Source organism: Ranitomeya imitator, chromosome 4, assembly GCF_032444005.1.
Source record: "Ranitomeya imitator isolate aRanImi1 chromosome 4, aRanImi1.pri, whole genome shotgun sequence".
Classification (NCBI taxonomy): Eukaryota; Metazoa; Chordata; class Amphibia; order Anura; family Dendrobatidae; genus Ranitomeya; species Ranitomeya imitator.
This window is the reverse complement of record NC_091285.1, coordinates 662056473-662079473: the sequence shown is the minus strand read 5'-3', so window position 1 is coordinate 662079473 and position 23001 is coordinate 662056473. Positions and strand designations below refer to the sequence as shown.

The following is a 23001-nucleotide window of genomic DNA, read 5'->3' as shown; positions in this document are numbered from 1 at the left end:
TATGATCGCCCCATGTGATCTCTCCATCCGGCCCCACCTGTCTCCATCATATCCATCCTGCCCCATGATCCTACATGATCTGTCTCCAATTTTGCCCCCAGTGTCTCCAATCATGCCCCATGTCTCCATTCTGCCCCCTATGTCTCCAATCATGCCCCCGTGTCTGCAATCCTGCCACTTGTCTCCAATTATGCCCCCTGTGTCTCCATTCTGCCCCATTTGTCTCCAATCCTCCCGCATCTGTCTCCAGTCATGCCCCCATGTCTTTCATCCTGCCCCGTGTCTCCAATCATGCCCCGTATCTCCATTCTGCCCCGTGTCTCGCATTCTGCCCCAATGTCCAGCATTCTGCCCCAATGTCCAGCATTCTGCCCCCGGGTCTGTCTGCCCCTGTGTCGAGCATTCTGCCCCTATCACTGTGTCGAGCATTCTGCCCCTGTCACTGTGTTGAGCATTCTGCCCCTGTCACTGTGTTGAGCATTCTGCCCCTGTCACTGTGTCGAGCATTCTGCCCCTGTCACTGTGTCGAGCATTCTGCCCCTGTCACTGTGTCGAGCATTCTGCCCCTGTCACTGTGTCCAGCATTCTGCCCCTGTCACTGTGTCCAGCATTCTGCCCCTGTCACTGTGTCCAGCATTCTGCCCCTGTCACTGTGTGTCCAGCATTCTGCCCCTGTCACTGTGTTGAGCATTCTGCCCCTGTCACTGTGTTGAGCATTCTGCCCCTGTCACTGTGTCCAGCATTCTGCCCCTGTCACTGTGTCCAGCATTCTGCCCCTGTCACTGTGTCCAGCATTCTGCCCCTGTCACTGTGTCCAGCATTCTGCCCCTGTCACTGTGTCCAGCATTCTGCCCCTGTCACTGTGTCCAGCATTCTGCCCCTATCACTGTGTCCAGCATTCTGCCCCTGTCACTGTGTTGAGCATTCTGCCCCTGTCACTGTGTTGAGCATTCTGCCCCTGTCACTGTGTCGAGCATTCTGCCCCTGTCACTGTGTCGAGCATTCTGCCCCTGTCACTGTGTCGAGCATTCTGCCCCTGTCACTGTGTCGAGCATTCTGCCCCTGTCACTGTGTCGAGCATTCTGCCCCTGTCACTGTGTCGAGCATTCTGCCCCTGTCACTGTGTCGAGCATTCTGCCCCTGTCACTGTGTCGAGCATTCTGCCCCTGTCACTGTGTCCAGCATTCTGCCCCTGTCACTGTGTCCAGCATTCTGCCCCTGTCACTGTGTCCAGCATTCTGCCCCTGTCACTGTGTCCAGCATTCTGCCCCTGTCACTGTGTCCAGCATTCTGCCCCTGTCACTGTGTCCAGCATTCTGCCCCTGTCACTGTGTCCAGCATTCTGCCCCTGTCACTGTGTCCAGCATTCTGCCCCTGTCACTGTGTCCAGCATTCTGCCCCTGTCACTGTGTCCAGCATTCTGCCCCTGTCACTGTGTCCAGCATTCTGCCCCTGTCACTGTGTCCAGCATTCTGCCCCTGTCACTGTGTCCAGCATTCTGCCCCTGTCACTGTGTGTCCAGCATTCTGCCCCACTGTGTGCCCAGCATTCTGCCCCTGTCACTGTGTGTCCAGCATTCTGCCCCTGTCACTGTGTCCAGCATTCTGCCCCTGTCACTGTGTCCAGCATTCTGCCCCACTGTGTGCCCAGCATTCTGCCCCACTGTGTCCAGCATTCTGCCCCCCCGGGCCCCCCTGGATCGCCGCTCTCAAAGAAAAAAAAAAAACACGAGTTCTTACCTGGCCATGCTCCTGCGCCGGGCGAAGATCCCGCCAGGCTCCACACAGACCCACTCACAATGACGTCAGACACCGGCGAGTGCGCATTGCGGCCCTATTCAGCTGTCAGCCTCAGACTGGCTGGCGGCTGTTAACTATTGACGTGCGGGCACGGGCCCGCAGGTCAATAGTGTGCCGCAGCGCCTGCAGGGGGGGGCCCCCTCTGCTCACCGGGCCCCATACGCCAGTCACGGCTGTAATGCCCTGATGGCGGCCCTGGGTTTGGTATATAGAGGAACCTCATCCAACACTTTGGAGATTGAATGGCTGGCCAATCCCGAGTCAGAATGTCTCCAAAATCACAAATTATCTTTTGGCACAATGGGCGAAATTTTGCAGAGATGGTCTCCAAAATTTTGGAGAAAGCCTTCACCGAAAGGTAGAGGCTCTTAGGTGATGTTATCATTGCTTTTTGTCAGGAGTTTTTTTTTCCTTTCTATATGAAATTCATTTTGCTGTTCATCAGCTTTTTTAAGAAAATTCTCCAGACTAGGTACTTTCCAATCAAAAGGTTACAAAAAATGCTACAAGGAAAACGTCTCTTCCTAAACTCTTCTTAAACACTTCAGGAAAATGAAAATTTCAAAAGAAAAATCCTGAGATAAGTTTTCTGAAGTTGTTTCCACTTGAAGAACTTGTCTTTTTTACTCAACGGAATAGGCGTAAAATGAAGTATAAAAAATTTATATTTTAAATTAGTGACAAAGATACAAATAACATTAGTGATCATTTTCAACGTACATAAAAAAGGCACTCTATTCTGGGAATTTAGAGGAGGAACTTAGTTTTTTATACTCATTTGTTTCATTGTATTTGAAAGAATTATTAGTGGGGAAACTCATCCAAAAATTGGCATATTTTACACTTTATTCCGTATTTTGTGTTCAAAAGGCTGCAGCTCTTTTTTTCTTTCTCAGAGCAGGAAATCCTAGCACCAACGGCCTGAAAGCACTGCCTTGTCTTACAGCTCGAATACTGCAGCCACTTCTCTGGTTAGATGTAAGGCTGCTTTCTGATTCATATACAGTTGTGCTCAAAAGTTTACATACCCCGGTAGAATTTTTGCTTTCTTTACCTTTTTTTCAGAGAATGTGAATGATAACTCCAAAACATTTTCTCCACTCATGGTTAGCCGTTTGGTGAAGCCATTTATTGTCAAACTATGGTGTTTTCTCTTTATAAATCATAATGACAACTTAAAACATCCAAATAACCCTGATCAAAAGTTCACATACCCTGGTGATTTTGGCCTGATAACATGCACAGAAGTTGACACAAATGGGTTAAATGGCTACTAAAGGTAACATCCTCACCTGTGATGTGTTTGCTTGTAATCAGTGTGTGCATAAAAGCTCAGTGAGTTCTGGGATCCAGACAGACTCTTGCATCTTTCATCCAGTCACTGACGTTTCTGGATTGTGAATCATGGGGAAAGCAAAAGTATTGTCAACGGATCTACAGTAAAAGGTAGTTTAACTGTATAAAACAGGAAAGGGATACAATAAGATATCCAAGGAATTGATAATGCCAGTCAGCAGCATTCAAACTGTGATTAACAAATGGAAAATCAAAAGCTCTGTAAAATCAAAACCACGGTCAGGTAGACCAATAAAAATCTCATCCACAACTGCCAGGAAAATTGTTCGGGATGCAAAGAAAAACCCACAAATAACATCAGCTGAAATACCTGACTCTGAAAACTAGCGGTGTGGCTGTTTCAAGATGCACAATAAGGAGGCACTTGAAGAAAAATGGGCTGCATGGTCGAGTTGCCAGAAGAAAGCCATGACTGCGTAAATGCCACAAAGTATCTCGCCTACAATATGCAAAACGGCACAGAGACAAGCCTCAAAACTTCTAGAACAAGGTAATTTGGAGTGATGAGACCAAAGTTGAACTTTTGGCCACAACCATAAACGATACATTTGGAGAGAGGTCAAAAAGACCTATGATGAAAGGAACACCATTCCTACTGTAAAGCGCAGAGGTGGATCGCTGATCTTTTGGTCATGATTGAGCTGCAAAGGCACAGAAATCTTGGTCAAAGTTGAAGGAAAGATGAATGCAGCACGTTACCAACTAATAATAGATAATAATGGTTGTTGTTTCATATTTATAGGCGTTATATTATACAACTAATAATAGAGGCAACTTTGCAATCATCAGCCCGGGAGCTACGAATGGGACATACTTGGAAGTTCCAACATGACAACGATCCAAAACATAAAGCCAAGTCCACCTGTCATTTTCTACAGCAGAACAAAGTGAAGGTTCTGGAGTGGCCATCTCAGTCTCCTGACCTCAATATCTTTGAGGCACTCTGAGGAGATCTCAAGCGCACAGTTCATGGTAGACAGCCCAGGAATTTACAGGAACTGGAGGCTTTTTGCCAAGAAGAGTGGGCAGCTTTACTATCTGAGACAATAAAGAACCTTATCCACAACTACCACATAAGACTTCAAGCTGTCATTGATGTTTGAGGGGCAATACACGGTGTATTAAGAAATGGGGTATGTGAACTTTTGATCAGGGTTATTGGGATGTTTTGGGTTGTCATTATGATTTAAAAAAGAGAAAACACAGTAGTTTGACAATAAATGGCTTTACCCAACCACTAACCATGAGTGGAGAAAAAGTTTTGGTGTTAACATTCATATTCTCTGAAAAAAGGCCAAGAAAGCAAAAATTCTGCCGGGGTATGTAAACTTTTGAGCACAACTGTATTCTTATATTTACAAGTGGTGCAGCTGCATCCTGACAAGGACATTCATTGGTGCAAATGTTGGCCTACTTAATTCCTTTTTAAGTCCATTATACAAAGTAAAGTTGGCCAAATCCTCCGATATCGGTGGGACCGGCTGACAGTCTTATGTATATGGGGGCTTCCAGACTCTTCCTGACAGATGATGTAAGGGGAAATAAGGATCTTGAAAAAATTTTAGTGGGCAATCCTTTTGTTCTCCTGTTCTCCTGGAGATGGGTTGCTGGATCAGGGGACAGAGGCTTCTGGAGCAGGGGCAGGTTGTGTCTGGTGAGCAGGGGCAGGGCCGTCTAAAGGTCAGGGGTGTCTGGAGAGTGGGGGCAGGGGCATATGGAGAGTGGGGGGCAGGGGCATCTGGAGAGCAGAGGACGGGCATCTGGACAGCAGGGGACTGGGGCATCTGGAGGAGGGGATGGGAGTCTGGAGAAAGGGTCAAGAGTGGCTGGGGCGTCTGAAGCATGGGATAAAGGCGTCTGGAGCACAAGTTTAATAACATTTTTTTGTGAATAGACGTCTTCCATAATCAGCAAGGGACAGAGGAGTCTGGAGCAGGGGACAGTCTCTGGAGCAGGGGACAGAGGAGTCTAGAACAGAGGAGCTTGGAGAACAGGGGTCACAAGTTTGGAGAGCGAGGGAGATAGGAGTCTAGAGAGCAGAGAACACAAGAGTCTGGAGAAGGGAACAGAGGAGTCTTGCTCGTTTGTCATCGAGAATGCAAGGATGCAGAAGTGCTTGGCTGAGCCAAGCGATCCTTTGTATGGCGGAGTCGGGGAAGAGAACGGTTTGCCGTATGATTGTTTAGCCGACGGCTATCTAAAGTGATGGGGCTTTATTCCTTGTATTGGTCCACAATTTGTCTGTTCCCCATTTCAGGTCCCTTAGGATATAGGTGTTTTTACAGCGCAACATTCAGGAGGCTTCCCTTAAACAGGATATAAAACAAGGGCGGTGGGGGAGGTGTCATAAGATTTAGTGATTCATGCTTCCCAAGCAAATAGAAAGTCAGTAATCCCATCATGTATTAATAAACCATTGACGTGGGACTGATTCGAAACGCGATGACGATTATTTATGTCTGCTGGTCCTAAATGTATATTTAGTTTGCCTTTAAAAAGTGCCTGCTGTGGGAAAAGGGGGAGAGATGTGTGCTGTCCCGCAGGGCGGATTACTGACGAAATGAGACATCTGTGTAGGACCGGTGCCTCATGGTAATTCCCACCATTCCCTGAGAGACATAGATGATAAGATGAGTTCATACATTTTTCAAATATGTTTCTGTAAAAGCCATCTTGACTTCCATTGGGGAGAGCTGCCACCTTGATGCCTACCCCTAAACTTCTATTGTTCTAGTATTAAGATGTTAGGATGGACCCCATTCCCATTTAGCACTATAACGCCGCAGATTTGCTTTTAAAGAGTAACCATCATCTTCATTTTTCCCCTAAATCAATAGTTCTTAGAAAAATTCACTTTTCTCCTCCTGAACTGATCTTTCACTGTCAAAATTCTCAATTCATGGGTGAAATGTGTCTTCAGTGATTACAGCCTTTCCCATTACTGAGATGGAGGTTGACAATTTGGTGCTTATAAAGTTCTAGAGAACTAAAACTGTTACTTCAGAAGAACTTGCCATGGAATGTCTGTGTGGCCTCTATCTCCTCTCTCCTCTGGCTGTGTGGCCTCTAGCTCCTCCCTCCTCTGGCTGTGTGGCCTCTAGCTCCTCCCTCCTCTGGCTGTGTCGGCCTCTAGCTCCTCCCTCCTCTGGCTGTGTCGGCCTCTATCTCCTCCCTCCTCTGGCTGTTTCGGTCCCTATCTCCTCCCTCCTCTGGCTGTGTTGGTCTCTAGCTCCTCCCTCCTCTGGCTGTATTGTCCTCTAGCTCCTCCCTCCTCTGGCTGTGTGGCCTCTAGCTCCTCCCTCCTCTGGCTGTGTCGGCCTCTAGCTCCTCCCTCCTCTGGCTGTGTCGGCCTCTATCTCCTCCCTCCTCTGGCTGTTTCGGTCCCTATCTCCTCCCTCCTCTGGCTGTGTTGGTCTCTAGCTCCTCCCTCCTCTGGCTGTATTGTCCTCTAGCTCCTCCCTCCTCTGGCTGTGTGGCCTCTAGCTCCTCCCTTCTATGGCTGTGTAGCCTCTAGCTCCTCCCTCCTCTGGCTGTGTGGCCTCTAGCTTCTCCCTCCTCTGTCTATGTTGGCCTCTAGCTCCTCCCTCCTCTGGCCAGGTTTGCCTCTAGCTCCTCCCTTCTCTGGCTGTGTAGCCTCTAGCTCCTCACTTCTATGGCTGTGTAGCCTTTAGCTCCTCCCTCCTCTGGCTGGGTTGGCCTCTAGCTCCTCCCTCCTCTGGCTGGTTTGGACTCTAGCTCCTCCCTCCTCCATAGAATCTCATGAGCACCAACTGTCATCTCCTATCTCAGTAATAAAAAAAAATAAAATAAAATCTGTAGACACTGAATACAGTATCTTACTCATAAATTCGGAGTGAAAGATCAGTCCAGGAGAAGAAAGTAGCAGATTTCTCTGATAAGATATATTAAAACGTGTCTTATTTTTTATCGTGTACTATTGATTTAATGTATTAAATTATAATTACTCTTAATCAATACGGCCATCAGCATTTTTTTTAGTCATCTTTCCCAGATATTTTTTTTTGGGAGAAGTCCTGTCTACTTTTGTTCACAGCAGAGAGAGCTACAAGATTAGATAGTTGTGTGCTTTGTAGTCTGCGTACTGCTGGTTGTTGCAGTGAAATTGTATACTACTTTACTGCTGCGTATTCCCTTAAAGGGGGGAGGGGTATAGGAGAAGTTTCATTAAGCTATACCAGTAATCCCCAGTGTAAGGATAGCCGCACGGATGTGTCATTTCTGCCACGTAAATAGTGCAATCTTTTCCCATAAGATACCTGATCTGACCATAGTGAGGTGTTCCGGACTAGTAAACCGCACATTTTTACCTCCTATCCTCTAAGATGGCCATGAGGAAACCTAGAACAGCTGTCCCTGGTGCCCTTTAAGCCCCAGTGTTCCCACACATGCCGTGCACCTCGGAGACCAGACCCTTCAAGGGATCGATGGAATTAGGTTTTCTTCACTTCCTCCTGTCCTTACCAACCCACCTGATGAGGTTCGGCTTATCTGCAGCAGAAAATGGCTGCAAAATTATCACAGAAGAGAAAGTCTCAGTAGGGTGCAGAACGGGTAGATACGAAATAATACGGTTTATTCACCATCTGTAATGGAAGGGGTGAGGATTTAATTTCTGTACTTGTGTCGTCCAGACAAACAGAATGAAGTGGAGATCCCTTCCCCAACACAGAAGGAACGAGACAAGAAGAAGAAACAGCAGACCATGTGCCAAATCAGTGGCGTCAAGAAGCTCACGCACAGCTCCAGCCTGACCAACTCTACAATACCTCGTTTTGGAGTGAAGACCGACCAAGAGGAACCTCTCGAAAAGGTAAATACGTTCGCTTTAATTGCTCAATTTAATGGGAAAGATTTGTCATTAGTGTCCTAGATACATGAATTTAGGAGTTGGGAGCACTCTTCTATTCCATAGACCATTATTGCACATGTTCATCCAAATTCTTCTATCTTTCGAGGGTGCTAAGATTTTTTCCAAAACTTTTTTTGTTTAATGGGTGACAACTGAAAACTGTTTTTATTAAACTATCCTCTTACCATCAGGATGGAATAAGGCAGCGTTCCCAATTCTGGTCCCTTGTTTAGTAGCCAAAGTTACGCGACTACAAAGAGCGTCTCTGTAGGACCCAAATGTCTGTGGAGGTTATTAATTTCAGTGGAAACTGTAATTCTTCACTCCTCCAATGGTGGTGCTGTGAAAGGTTTGCACACTTACTAGTGATGAGCGAATATACTCGTTACTCGAGATTTCTCGAGCACGCTCGGGTGTCCTCCGAGTATTTTTTTAGTGCTCGGAGATTTAGTTTTTATTGCCGCAGCTGAATGATTTACATCTGTAAGGCTGGTTTCACATTTGCGTTTTTTTGGGTGCGTTTTTGCGCATGGTGAAAAAACGCATGTAAACGTGTGCAAACGCTGCGTTTTTTTGACGCATGCGTTTTTGCATGTGGTGAAAAAAACGCGGCGTTTTGAAGCGTTTACATGCGTTTTTTCATGCGTTTGCGTTTTTTAAACGCATGCTGAGAAATGTGTGACATATGCCAATCATCAAAATAAAGTAAAAAACCCACTATAAACAGAAATAGTTAGGGTTAGGGTTAGGTGTAGGGATCATAACCCTAACCCTAACCCTACCTCTAACCCTAAGTGATCCTAACCCTAACTCTACCCCTAACCCTACCCCTAACCCTAACCCTAAAGGGATTAGGGTTAGGGGTAGGGTTAGGGTTAGGATCCCTTAGGGTTAGGGGTAGGGTTAGGGGTAGGGTTAGGGTTAGGATCCTTTAGGGGTAGGGTTAGGGGTAGGGTTAGGATCCCTTTATCACCTTTATGTTGGGGGGTGGCATATCAGTGTGTTTTCTGTTTTTTTTAATATAAAAACGCATGCGTTTTTAACGCAAAAAAACGCATGCACAAAAAAACGCATGCGTCCCCTTTGACTCCAATGTATTTTTTGACCCCAAAAAAACGCATGAAAACGCATGCGTTTTTTTTGGTCCAAAAAACGCCTCTCAAAAATACTACAAGTTGCATATCTGAAAATGAACGCATGCAGTAAAAAAACGCATGCGTTGCAAAACGCGACCAAACACGTACAAACAAAAACGCATGCATTTTCAATGTTAAATATAGGGAAAAAAAACACATGCGTTTTTTTGAAAAAAAAAAAAAACGCTGCAGACAAAAATGCAAGTGTGAAACCACCCTTAGCCAGCATAAGTACATGTGGGGATTCCCTAGCAACCAGGCAACCCCCACATGTACTTATGCTGGCTAACAGATGTAAATCATTCAGCTGCAGCGCTGAAAACTAAATCTCCGAGCACTAAAAAATACTCGGAGGACACCCGAGCATGCTTGAGAAATCTCGAGTAACGAGTATATTCACTCATCAGAAACGCTTACATCTGAGCAAGCTGATCGTTGCTGAGCATACCTATCTGTGCTGAGCATGCGCATCGGTGTATGCTGATCGGTGCTGAACATGCCGATAGGTGCTGAGCATGCGCATCGGTGTATGCTGATCGGTGCTGAGCATGCCGATCAGTGTATGCTGATCGGTGCTGAAGATGCCGATAGGTGCTGAAGATGCCGATAGGTGCTGAAGATGCCGATAGGTGCTGAACATGCTGATAGGTGCTGAGCAAGCCGATCGGTGTATGCTGATTGGTGCTGAGCATGCCGATGGGTACTGATCGCTCCTGAGCCTGCTGAACATGCTGATCACCATTGAGGAAGCTGATTACCGAGGTCCTGGCAGTAAGGCACCTTGTAATCTGCTTATTTCAAGGATCCTTCTAAGCAAATATAGGATTGCTCAAAGTAAACTGCCCCTTTAAGTCATATATCCTACTAACTGACTGGCAGAGGTGTACCACCTAAATTTAACAGCCCCTCCATCTCATGTAAGTATTCTGTATGTGAAGGCTCAGGCTGGGGTTACACGGCGAAACATGTCTTCATACAAGTTGCAAAAAAACAAAAAACATCTGTGTAACTTGTTTGCAACTCGCTGTCGCATGACCATTTTAGAGCTGTGACTTTGTTGGGGGAAAAAAAATGGCCAAATCGCAGATAAGTCACACGCAAGTCGCAGTCGGATGTGCCTATGACAAGTGAGTCAGAAAAATTCAACACATTTGTGACACCACAGGAAATAATTTGATGCAACGTTGCAGTGCAACAATGCGATTTTAGTGTCGCACGATAAGTGTCGCTGTGTAGCCCTCACCTTATAGATGACTAGCGTCTTTATGCTTTGTATTGCCTTTATTGTATATATGTTTGTAAGGCTTTGTATTGCCTTTATTGTATATATGTTTGTAAGGCTTTGTATTGCCTTTATTGTATGTATGTATGTATGTATGTAAGGCTTTGTATTGCCTTTATTGTATGTATGTATGTAAGGCTTTGTATTGCCTTTATTGTATATATGTTTGTAAGGCTTTGTATTGCCTTTATTGTATGTATGTATGTATGTAAGGCTTTGTATTGCCTTTATTGTATGTATGTATGTAAGGCTTTGTATTGCCTTTATTGTATGTATGTATGTATGTAAGGCTTTGTATTGCCTTTATTGTATGTATGTAAGGCTTTGTATTGCCTTTATTGTATGTATGTATGTAAGGCTTTGTATTGTCTTTATTGTATGTACAGTACAGACCAAAAGTTTGGACACACCTTCTCATTTAAAGATTTTTCTGTATTTTCATGACAATAAAAATTGTAAATTCACACTGAAGGCATCAAAACAATGAATTAACACATGTGGAATTATATACTTAACAAAAAAGTGTGAAACAAGTGAAAATATGTCTTATATTCTAGGTTCTTCAAAGCAGCCACCTTTTGCTTTGATGACTGCTTTACACACTCTTGGCATTCTCTTGATGAGCTTCAAGAGGTAGTCACCGGGAATGGTCTTCCAACAATCTTGAAGGAGTTCCCAGAGATGCTTAGCACTTGTTGGCCCTTTTGCCTTCACTCTGCGGTCCAGCTCACCCCAAACCATCTCGATTGGGTTCAGGTCTGGTGACTGTGGAGGCCAGGTCATCTGGCATAGCACCCCATCACTCTCCTTCTTGGTCAAATAGCCCTTACACAGCCTGGAGGTGTGTTTGGGGTAATTGTCCTGTTGAAAAAGAAATGATGGTCCAACTAAACGCAAACCGGATGGAATAGCATGCCGCTGCAAGATGCTGTGGTAGCCATGCTGGTTCAGTATGCCTTAAATTTTGAATAAATCCCCAACAGTGTCACCAGCAGGTTTAATAAGATGCAAATAAGTTAGAGCCTTCAAACTTCAAACAAGAGCAGGATTTATTAACAGAGGCATAAATCTTACAAACCAAAAAGTTTTGTTGCTCAGTTAAATTTTTATAAATTTTAAACATAAAAGTGTGGGTCAATTATTATTCAACCCCTAGGTTTAATATTTTGTGGAATAACCTTTGTTTGCAATTACAGCTAATAATCGTCTTTTATAAGACCTGATCAGTCCGGCACAGGTCTCTGGAGTTATCTTGGCCCACTCCTCCATGCAGATCTTCTCCAAGTTATCTAGGTTCTTTGGGTGTCTCATGTGGACTTTAATCTTGAGCTCCTTCCACAAGTTTTCAATTGGGTTAAGGTCAGGAGACTGACTAGGCCACTGCAACACCTTGATTTTTTGCCTCTTGAACCAGGCCTTGGTTTTCTTGGCTGTGTGCTTTGGGTCGTTGTCTTGTTGGAAGATGAAATTACGACCCATCTTAAGATCCTTGATGGAGGAGCGGAGGTTCTTGGCCAAAATCTCCAGGTAGGCCGTGCTATCCATCTTCCCATGGATGCGGACCAGATGGCCAGGCCCCTTGGCTGAGAAACAGCCCCACAGCATGATGCTGCCACCACCATGCTTGACTGTAGGGATGGTGTTCTTGGGGTCGTATGCAGTGCCATCCAGTCTCCAAACGTCACGTGTGTGGTTGGCACCAACGATCTTGATCTTGGTCTCATCAGACCAGAGAGCCTTGAACCAGTCAGTCTCAGAGTCCTCCAAGTGATCATGAGCAAACTGTAGACGAGCCTTGACATGATGCTTTGAAAGTAAAGGTACCTTACGGGCTCGTCTGGAACGGAGACCATTGCGGTGGAGTACGTTACTTATGGTATTGACTGAAACCAATGTCCCCACTGCCATGAGATCTTTCCGGAGCTCCTTCCTTGTTGTCCTTGGGTTAGCCTTGACTCTTCGGACAAGCCTGGCCTCGGCACGGGAGGAAACTTTCAAAGGCTGTCCAGGCCGTGGAAGGCTAACAGTAGTTCCATAAGCCTTCCACGTCCGGATGATGCTCCCAACAGTGGAGACAGGTAGGGCCAACTCCTTGGAAAGGGTTTTGTACCCCTTGCCAGCCTTGTGACCCTCCACAATCTTGTCTCTGATGGCCTTGGAATGCTCCTTTGTCTTTCCCATGTTGACCATGTATGAGTGCTGTTCACAAGTTTGGGGAGGGTCTTAAATAGTCAGAAAGGGCTGGAAAAAGAGATAATTAATCCAAACATGTAAAGCTCATTGTTCTTTGTGCCTGAACTACTTCTTAATACTTTACGGGAACCAAACAGAATTCTGGTGGGTTGAGGGGTTGAATAATAAATGACCCTCTGAAAAGACTTTTCACAATTTAAAAAAAAAATAAACAAAGAAATAACATTCTTTTTTGCTGCAGTGCATTTCACACTTCCAGGCTGATCTACAGTCCAAATGTCACAATGCCAAGTTAATTCCAAATGTGTAAACATGCTAAATCTGCAGGGGGTTGAATACTACTTGTAGGCACTGTATGTAAGGCTTTGTATTGCCTTTATTGTATGTATGTAAGGCTTTGTATTGCCTTTATTGTATGTATGTATGTAAGGCTTTGTATTGCCTTTATTGTATGTATGTATGTAAGGCTTTGTATTGCCTTTATTGTATGTATGTATGTAAGGCTTTGTATTGCCTTTATTGTATATATGTTTGTAAGGCTTTGTATTGCCTTTATTGTATATATGTATGTAAGGCTTTGTATTGCCTTTATTGTATGTATGTAGATAAGGCTTTGTATTGCCTTTATTGTATGTATGTTTGTAAGGCTTTGTATTGCCTTTATTGTATGTATGTTTGTAAGGCTTTGTATTGCCTTTATTGTATGTATGTTTGTAAGGCTTTGTATTGCCTTTGCATTAAACATTTCATTGCCTTTTGCTCACCTTACAGGAATTGGATAATTTAAATAAGTGGGGCCTTAATATCTTCCGAGTGGCAGAATATTCCAATAACCGTCCGCTGAGCTGTATCATGTACACAACATTCCAGGTGAGCTGCATGTGATGGATTATTCTGGGAAAACACGGGGACTACCATATACAAATCGGCACGACACCATTACCTTCTTTCGTCGATTGTGATGACCAATGTATCTATCATCTGGAAAAGAAGGACTTACTTTCAGCATATTTCCGTTTTATCTCTCCAGCAATTGAAGGACTGCTATACGTTGCCCTGTCCTAGTGAGTAGCGTTGTGCTACATTGCTCTTCTTAAAGAAACACTAAACCGATGGGGGGTTAAACCTCCTGCCCAACAGTTCCATCGTCAGTAGGTGGCCGACTGAAGCCATGGCCTCTTAGCCAAAGGGGCATTTTATGCCTATTATGATAGTGAAGCAACTCACTCAGAAAAATAGGTAACACCCTAAAAACCGCAACTGACCCTGCCGGATAATGCACACGCACAGACTAGAGATCCTGACCCCGCAGTCTCTAGGAGTTCCTGCATGAGCCAAGATAGCCCTAACCATAGACTAGACAATGGTAACTCTGGCCTATGGTGCCTGAAAGGCTGTCGAGCGCTTCACATTCCTCCTAAAGAAGCGGAGAGCAGAGTGTAAATTAAGTATAGAAGGGAAAGTGTGCTGAAATAGAAAGAGTAAGTAAAACACACCACACAATAAAAAATAAAGGATTAAGTACTGTTAGAGAATATGCAGTCTACTTCCTAAAAAGAAACAGAAGATAGGTGCAGGGTAAAGAACATAAACTGCAAAGAGCTGAACCCTAGCTGGTCTTTCACTGACTGGTTTTAAACTACAGTAGTATGGCTGGACATCAAAATGCCACTATCACCAGCAGGAAATACCAGCAAGGGGAAAGTATATAACGCCGCACCTGAAAGGTGATAGGGCAGAGGCTCCTGCTGCAGCCAGTTCTAGCAGCAACGCATAGGCAAGGGGTGGAGAGTCACAGCTAAGCTCCTGAGAGATGAACATTTCTGTACATATTTCTAGGATTTAATTGTAATATGAGACAAAAACCTGGATAATCCTGTTTTATTTCTGTGCCTTTTTCTACAATTCTTTTTCTTTTCCCACAGGAACGAGAGTTGTGTAAGACCTTTAAGATCCCCGTAGATACACTAATCACTTACATGATGACCTTAGAAGATCACTACCATGCGGACGTGGCGTACCACAACAGCTTGCACGCCGCCGACGTCACGCAGTCCACCCACGTGCTTCTCTCCACTCCAGCATTAGACGTAAGAGCCCTCATGGGAGTTTCGCACCGTTGTTTTGTCTATCTTCGAGATGATCAGTCCGATTTGCCCTGCGTCCTTTGTGGCAGCCGGTCTTCGCTTCTGACCCCGGTTACATGGCCTCAGATTGTGGCTTGTAGGAATCAGAGGCGTCCGAGATGCCTGCCCGTTTGCTGGGCAACACTAATTGATCATCTCTACTGTGTTTTTTCTTGGAAATTCTGGGGGGGGGGGGGGGGGGCGAACAATAGCCGGACGTCCTATGAAAAATGGCTTTTCTAAAAAAAAAAAAACACATTTTGGGCAGATGTATCCAAAGTAGAGGAAAGCAACCAATCACAGCGCAGCTTTCATGTTACCAGCCCAGTTTTTTCTAAATGAAAGCTGCACTATGATTGGTTGCTATGGGTAACCAAGCCAGTTTCCTTTTTGGATCTGTTTGATAAGTGAGGCCTATTGTTTTTTTTTCTTTTGGCACTTCATCGCTATAGAGTTGTATCTCCCAACAATGACCTAACGTAGCAGTATCAGGTCTGTGATGGAGTTACAGCCTGTCCTCCCGAGCCCTGTGAAAATATTAATAATGTACAGTGTAAACAGATGGAGATGGCAACACTGACGTCACAAGTAACACAAGCCCGCACCTGATTACGTGGTCGCATCCCTCTACCAGGTCCGCCGAGCCGACATCTGCGGTATCACAGCCCTCAGCCCATTCAGAGTCGTGGTTAATAATGTATCACCGCGAAGCGAGAGAGTCGCAGCTCGGGAAATAAGACGTCTACAGGTGTCCATCACGGAGGACGTGACGTCTGAGCGAGGCCGTCTACGTTTCATGTGATTTCAGATCTATCAGCCATAGCCCCAAACATCAGCGGTGATTGCTAAAAAAAAATCGGATGCCGTACATCATAGTAACCTCCGATTTTTACGGATACATTACAATACTGCAGCATTGGAAACCGTAAATGGTCCTGTAAAAGATTAAAATCATTGATTTTACCATATCGTGTACTGGAAAGCAGGAAAAAAAAAATTCCAAGTGCGGTGAAATTGCAAAAAAAAAAGTGCAATTCCACAAATGTTGTTTTTTTTTTCGTTTTTTTTTACAATATTTACTAAATGCTAAATCCAACCTGCCATTATGATTCTCCAGGTCATTACGAGTTTTTAGATACCAAACATGTCTAGATTCTGTAGAAAAAAAAAAATGGCGACATTTTCCGAGACTCTTGGCGTCTCCATTTTTCGTGATCCGTGTCTGATGTTTTTGTGCGCCGAGCTGAAATTTTTACTGATACCATTTTGTGGTAGACACAATGTTTTAATTGCCTGTTATTGCATTTTATTGCGACCAAAAAAAAGTAATTCTGGCCTTTAGATTTTTTTTCTTGTTACTCTTTTTACCTATCGGATTCATTATTTTTATATTTTGATAGATCGGGGCGCTTCTGAACGCGCGATTCCATATTTGTGTATTTTTTTTATTGTTTGTTTTCTTTTGGATGGGGCGAAACGGGAGTGATTTGAACTTTTTAGATTTGTTTCGAAAACAAATGTATAAACACATTCACACCTGTCAGGGAACACTAAACACATACATAACGCACACAGACCCGCATACACACCTGTAAATAATCACTGCACACAGTGTCTATGATCCCTTTTAGTGGAGACATGAACCATCTGGGTGCAGTTCTTTCTATTATGGGTGATCTACAACAGCAACACATAAATATTGCTGCCTGTATTGTCAGATGATGTGTTCTAACCCGCTAGGGTAGTCATTATTACTACTTAATTTTAATGCACCGTTAATGGGTTTCTGGGAGCATCCATGGGATTTGGGCTAGGGAATGGGAATTATGTGCAACCCACGTAGTCTATTGAAATTGGGGGGTTAATGTTTGCATCACTAGTGGTCTAGGACAGTGAAGGGGTTAATGTCACTGCAAATTGTCATATATATCATGCATAAACACACATACGTACATACACAAACATTACACATCTAGGCATACATACATACATAAATACACACTATACACATATAGGCAAGCACACATACATTGGGGAAAATAAGTATTTGATCCACTGCCGATTTTTGCAAGTTTTCCCACCTACAAAGAATGGAGAGGTCTGCAATTTTAATCGTAGATACACTTCACCCGTGAGAGACAGAATCTAAAAATAAAAAATCCAGAAAATCACATTGTATGATTTTTACATAATTAATTTGCATTTTAATTGCATGAAATAAGTATTTGATACAATAGAAAAACAGGACTTAATATTTGGTCCAGAAACCTTTGTTTGCAATTGCAGAGGTCAGACGTTTCCTGTAGTTCTTGACCAGTTCCTGCACACACTGCAGCAGGGATTTTGGCCCCCCTCCTCCATACAGATCTTCTCCAGATCCTTCAGATTTTGGGGCTGTCACTGGGCATTAATGAGTTTCAGCTTCCTCCAAAGATTTTCTATTGGGTTCAGGTCTGGAGACTGGCTAGACCACTCCAGGACCTTGAAATGCTTCTTACTGAGTCACTCATTTGTTGCCCTGGCTGTGCGTTTCGGGTCATTGTCATGATGGAAGATGCAGCCATGACTTATCTTCAATGCTCTTACTGAGGTAAGGAGGTTGTTTTCCAAAATCTCACAATACATTACCCCATTTGTTCTCTCTTTAATATGGTGCAGTCATCCTGTCCCCTTTTCAGAAAAGCACCAAAGTATGATGTTTCCCCCACCATGCTTCACGGTGGGGATGGTGTTCTTCAGATTATACTCATTCTTCTTCTTCCTCCAAACACGGCGAGTGGAGTTGATACCAAAAAGTTATATTTTGGTCTCATCTGACCACATGTCCTTCTCCCATGCCTCCAGTGGATCGTCCAGATGGTTAATTTCAAACGGGCCTGGATATGTGCTGGCGTGAGCAGAGGACCTTGTGTGCCCTGCAGGATTGTGATCCATGACGGTGTAGTGTGTTACTAACGGTAATGTTTGAGACTGTGGTCTCAGCTCTCTTCAGGTCATTGACCAGGTCCTCCTGTGTAGTTCTGGGCTGATTCCTGATCTTTCTCAGAGTCATCATTACCCCACATGGTGAGATCTTGCATGGAGCCCCAGACCATGGAAGATTGACAGTCATCTTGTGTTTCTTCCATTTTCTAATAATTGTGCCAATAGTGGTTGCCTTCTCACCAAGCTGCTTGTCTATTGTCCTGTATCCCATCTCAGCCTTGTGCAGGTCTACAATTTTGTCCCTGATTTCCTTAGACAGTTCTTTGGTCTTGGCCATGGTGGAGAGGTTGGAGTGTGATTGATTGTGTGGGCAGGTAACGAGTTCAAACAGGTGCAATTAATACAGGTAATGAATGCAGAGTAGGAAGCTTTGTAAAGAAAAACGAACAGGTCTGTGAGAGCCAGAATTCTTGCTGGTTGGTAGGTGATCAATACTCATTAAGTTCTGTTTTTCTATTGTATCACTTATTTCATGCAATAAAATCAATAAAATGCAATTTAATTGGTAAAATCATACAATGTGATTTTCTGGTTTTAAAGGGAACCTGTCACCCCCGTTTTTTGAGATTGAGCTATAAATACTGTTAAATATGGCCTGCGCTGTGCGTTACTATAGTGTATGTAGTGTACCCTGATTCCCCATGTATGCTGAGAAATACATTACCAAAGTCGCCGTTTTCGCCTGTCAATCAGGCTGGTCTGGTCAGGTGGGCGTGTTCACAGCGCTCTTTTCTTCCCCAGCTTTCCGTTGGTGGCGTAGTGGTGTGCGCATGTCCAGAGTTCCGACTTCCCTGCGCCCACGTGAAGACACAGCGCGCGATCTGCGCTGTAATCCCTTGCATCGGTGGGGGCGGCCATCTTCCTGGGGCCGCGCGTGCGCAAATGGAGTGCTCTGCTGCACGGGGCTTCAGGAAAATGGCCGCGGGATGCCGCGCGTGCGCATTAGAGATCGCGGCGGCCATTTTCCCAAAGCCGAGTTTGCATCTCGGCTTTGGGAAAATGGCCGCCGCGATCTCTAATGCGCACGCGCGGCATCCCGCGGCCATTTTCCTGAAGCCCCGTGCAGCAGAGCACTCCATCTGCGCACGCGCGGCCCCAGGAAGATGGCCGCCCCCACCGATGCAAGGGATTACAGCGCAGATCGCGTGCTGTGTCTTCACGTGGGCGCAGGGAAGTCGGAACTCTGGACATGCGCACACCACTACGCCACCAACGGAAAGCTGGGGAAGAAAAGAGCGCTGTGAACACGCCCACCTGACCAGACCAGCCTGATTGACAGGCGAAAAAGGCGACTTTGGTAATGTATTTCTCAGCATACATGGGGAATCAGGGTACACTACATACACTATAGTAACGCACAGCGCAGGCCCTATTTAACAGTATTTATAGCTCAATCTCAAAAAACGGGGTGACAGGTTCCCTTTAATTTCTAGATTGTGTCTCTTACAGGTAAATGTACACATGGTACAAACTACAGACCTCTCCATTCTTTGTAGGTGGAAAACAAAATCAGCAGTGGATCAAATACTTATTTTCTGTACTGTACATACATGTAGGCACACATACAGTACATACATATAGTACATACATGTAGGCACACATACATATAGGCACATATACAGTACATACATATGGGCACGCATACAGTACATGTAGGCACACATACAGTACATACATATAGGCACACATACAGCACATACATGTAGGCACACATACAGTACATACATGTAGGCACACATACAGTACATACATATAGGCACACATTGTTGTGAATTCTGTGGTCGAGCTCCCTCCTGTGGCCACAAGTGGTACTTCGGCTGATTCTGTCTATGGGCTTCCGTTGGTGGATGTGAGTGGTACTGCGGCTTCTGAGCTTCCTTCCTCAGGTGATGAGGTTAAGTCGTTAGGTGCTGCTCTATTTAACTCCACCTAGTGCTTTGATCCTGGCCTCCAGTCAATGTTCTAGTATTGGTCTTGCTTCCTCCTGGATCGTTCCTGTGGCCTGTCTGCTCAGCATAAGCGAAGTTCTGCTTGTGTTACTTTTGTTTGCTATATTTTCTGTCCAGCTTGCTATATTGGTTTTTCTTGCTTGCTGGAAGCTCTGAGACGCAGAGGGAGCACCTCCGTACCGTTAGTCGGTGCGGAGGGTCTTTTTGCCCCTCTGCGTGGTTGTTTGTAGGTTTTTGTGTTGACCGCAAAGCTATCTTTCCTATCCTCGGTCTATTCAGTAAGTCAGGCCTCACTTTGCTAAATCTATTTCATCTCTGTGTTTGTATTTTCATCTTAACTCACAGTCATTATATGTGGGGGGCTGCCTTTTCGTTTGGGGAATTTCTCTGAGGCAAGGTAGGCTTATTTTTCTATCTTCAGGGCTAGCTAGTTTCTCAGGCTGTGCAGAGTTGCATAGGGAGCGTTAGGCGCAATCCACGGCTACCTCTAGTGTGGTGTGATAGGTTTAGGGATTGCGGTCAGCAGAGTTCCCACGTCTCAGAGCTCGTCCTATGTTTTTTGGTTATTGTCAGGTCACTTTGTGTGCTCTGAACTTCAAGGTCCATTGTGGTTCTGAATTACCTATTCATAACAACACATACAGTACATACATATAGTGCATACATGTAGGCATGCACACAGTACATACATACAGTACATACATATGGGCATGCATACAGCACATACATGTAGGCACACATACAGTACATACATATAGGCACACATACAGTACATACATGTAGGCACACATACAGTATATACATGTAGGCACACATACAGTACATACATGTAGGCACACATACAGTACATACATATAGGCACACATACAGTACATACATGTAGGCATACATACAGCACATACATATAGGCACACATACAGTACATACATATAGTGCATACATGTAGGCATGCACACAGTACATACATACAGTACATACATATGGGCATGCATACAGTACATACATGTAGGCACACATACAGTACATACATGTAGGCACACATACAGTACATACATGTAGGCACACATACAGTACATACATGTAGGCACACATACAGCACATACATGTAGGCACACATACAGCACATACATGTAGGCACACATACAGCACATACATGTAGGCACACATACAGCACATACATGTAGGCACACATACAGCACATACATATAGGCACACATACAGCACATACATATAGGCACACATACAGCACATACATATAGGCACACATACAGCACATACATATAGGCACACATACAGCACATACATATAGGCACACATACAGCACCTACATATAGGCACACCTACAGCACATACATATAGGCACACCTACAGCACATACATATAGGCACACATATAGCACATACACATAGGCACACATACAGCACATACATATAGGCATACATACAGTACATACATATGGGCACACATACAGTACATATGGGCACGCATATAATACATACATATAGGCACACATACAGAACATACATATAGGCACACATACAGTACATATGGACACACATACAGTACATACATATAGACACGTATACAGAACATACAGACACGCATACAGCACATATAGGCACACATACAGTACATATAGGCACGCATATAAAACATATAGGCACGCATACAGTACACATAGGCACGTATACATAAATACTGACACATTTGTACACACCGGAGTGTTCTAGGAACACCTTGCCATGTTGTAGTGGTGCAGGTTCCCTCTGACCATGACCCTTATATGTGACTGTATACTAAGGTGGGGGCTTTGCAGACTGTTTTGTTTTTTGGTAAAACTGTGGTTTAATGACACCAATGTAGTAAACTTTCTGAAATTACTTTTGGGGTAACCTGTGACTATACCGTGTACTGGAGCCCGTGTTCATGCTGTCATGCTTTTTTGAGAGCCATAACTTGATGCTTATGAGCCTCAATGTAAAAGCTGTTACAGAGCCCACGTACCATGTGTTTTATAATACTGGGTGTATTGAGCCTGATCAGACCCCGGTGCTCGTCTCCCTCCGCGCCTCCTCTGGCGGCGCCCCTGATCCCATTATACATGGCACAATCTAAGCCGCACATGTGCAGTAACTTCCTCTGTGTCCCCCACCAGGCGGTGTTTACAGATCTGGAGATCTTAGCGGCGTTGTTTGCAGCTGCCATTCATGACGTCGACCACCCAGGAGTTTCCAATCAGTTTCTTATTAATACAAGTAAGTGGATCCAGCGTCTTGTGCAGATAAAGAGCTTATGTCCTGTGTATGAATGAAAATTAAAATCCGCAGCACAAATGGCTCCGGAGCGCTCGCCACAACGCAGAACATCTGTCCTGTAATACCGAGGGCAGCGTCCACGCTCCTCCGTGTGTGTAATGGCAGGAGTTGTAGGATTAGAGAAATGAGTGCAGCGCGGTATCACGCGCCATATGGAGCATGCAGGCTGCGATGGACTGCTGCACCGCCACCGCGCGGAGTGTACTGAGGAGCCTCGGCCGCCATACAGTGCACCGTGGGCTGGTACCATGACCCCTCCATCGGGTCATCGTATGATCTGACGAAGGGGTTAACCCTGCTTAGTCTGATGAGTGGCCCATGAAGAGCGTTAATTCTCTCCCAAAATCTGTTGTCCATTGTGCGACCTGATGACGTGTGTTCATCTTACCCCAAAATACATAATCCGTTGTATGGCCTTGATGAATGGTTGATTATTTCTACCCCAAAATGCATAACTAATTGTATGGCCTTAATGAAGGGAGAGGGGATGAATCCTACCCCTAAAAAAGCATAGTCCATTGTATGGCCGGATAACGGGAGAAGTTATTGTGACCCTAAAATGCGTAGCCCATTGTAGGCTCGGATTAAGGGGAGTAAGTTCTATCCTATCATGTGACTTAATGAAGAGGGATAATCTTACCCCAAAATGAGCCATCCATTGTAACACCGGAGAAAGGAGGGGTATTCCCATCCAGATATGTGTGTCTGTTGTGTAGCCTTACGAAGGCGGATCGGGTGAATCCTACCCCTGTAAAGCGTAGTCCACTGTATGGACCAATAATGGGGGTTAGTCTGGCCTTACAAAGCGTAGCTCATTACACGGTTAATCTTTCCCCAAAATGCGTCGTGTTTGTACACCTGATGACTGGAGGGGGGGGGGTTATTCTACTTGAAGATTTGTAGTCTGTTCTTTGGATTGACGAAGGGGACTAAACCGACCCCAAAACACCCAATCTGTCAACTGACCTTCTACAGGAAGGAGGGGAGGTT

The 23001-nt window shown here is 44.8% G+C and overlaps 2 protein-coding genes across 6 annotated transcripts in view; both read left to right on the top strand.

Annotated features, from left to right (window-relative positions):
- Nucleotides 1-23001, top strand: part of SLC44A2 (solute carrier family 44 member 2 (CTL2 blood group)) — a 1192885-nt gene that overhangs the window by 987222 nt on the left and 182662 nt on the right. The window lies entirely within an intron of this gene.
- The window catches only part of PDE4A (phosphodiesterase 4A), a 357662-nt gene that overhangs the window by 320793 nt on the left and 13868 nt on the right, over nt 1-23001 (top strand). For all 4 annotated transcript variants that reach the window (XM_069767105.1, XM_069767103.1, XM_069767106.1 and 1 more), the window contains 4 exons: nt 7808-7986; nt 13408-13506; nt 14562-14726; nt 21852-21951. In XM_069767105.1, coding sequence (XP_069623206.1) covers nt 7808-7986; nt 13408-13506; nt 14562-14726; nt 21852-21951 — 543 coding nt within the window. The remainder of the gene's footprint in view (nt 1-7807; nt 7987-13407; nt 13507-14561; nt 14727-21851; nt 21952-23001) is intronic.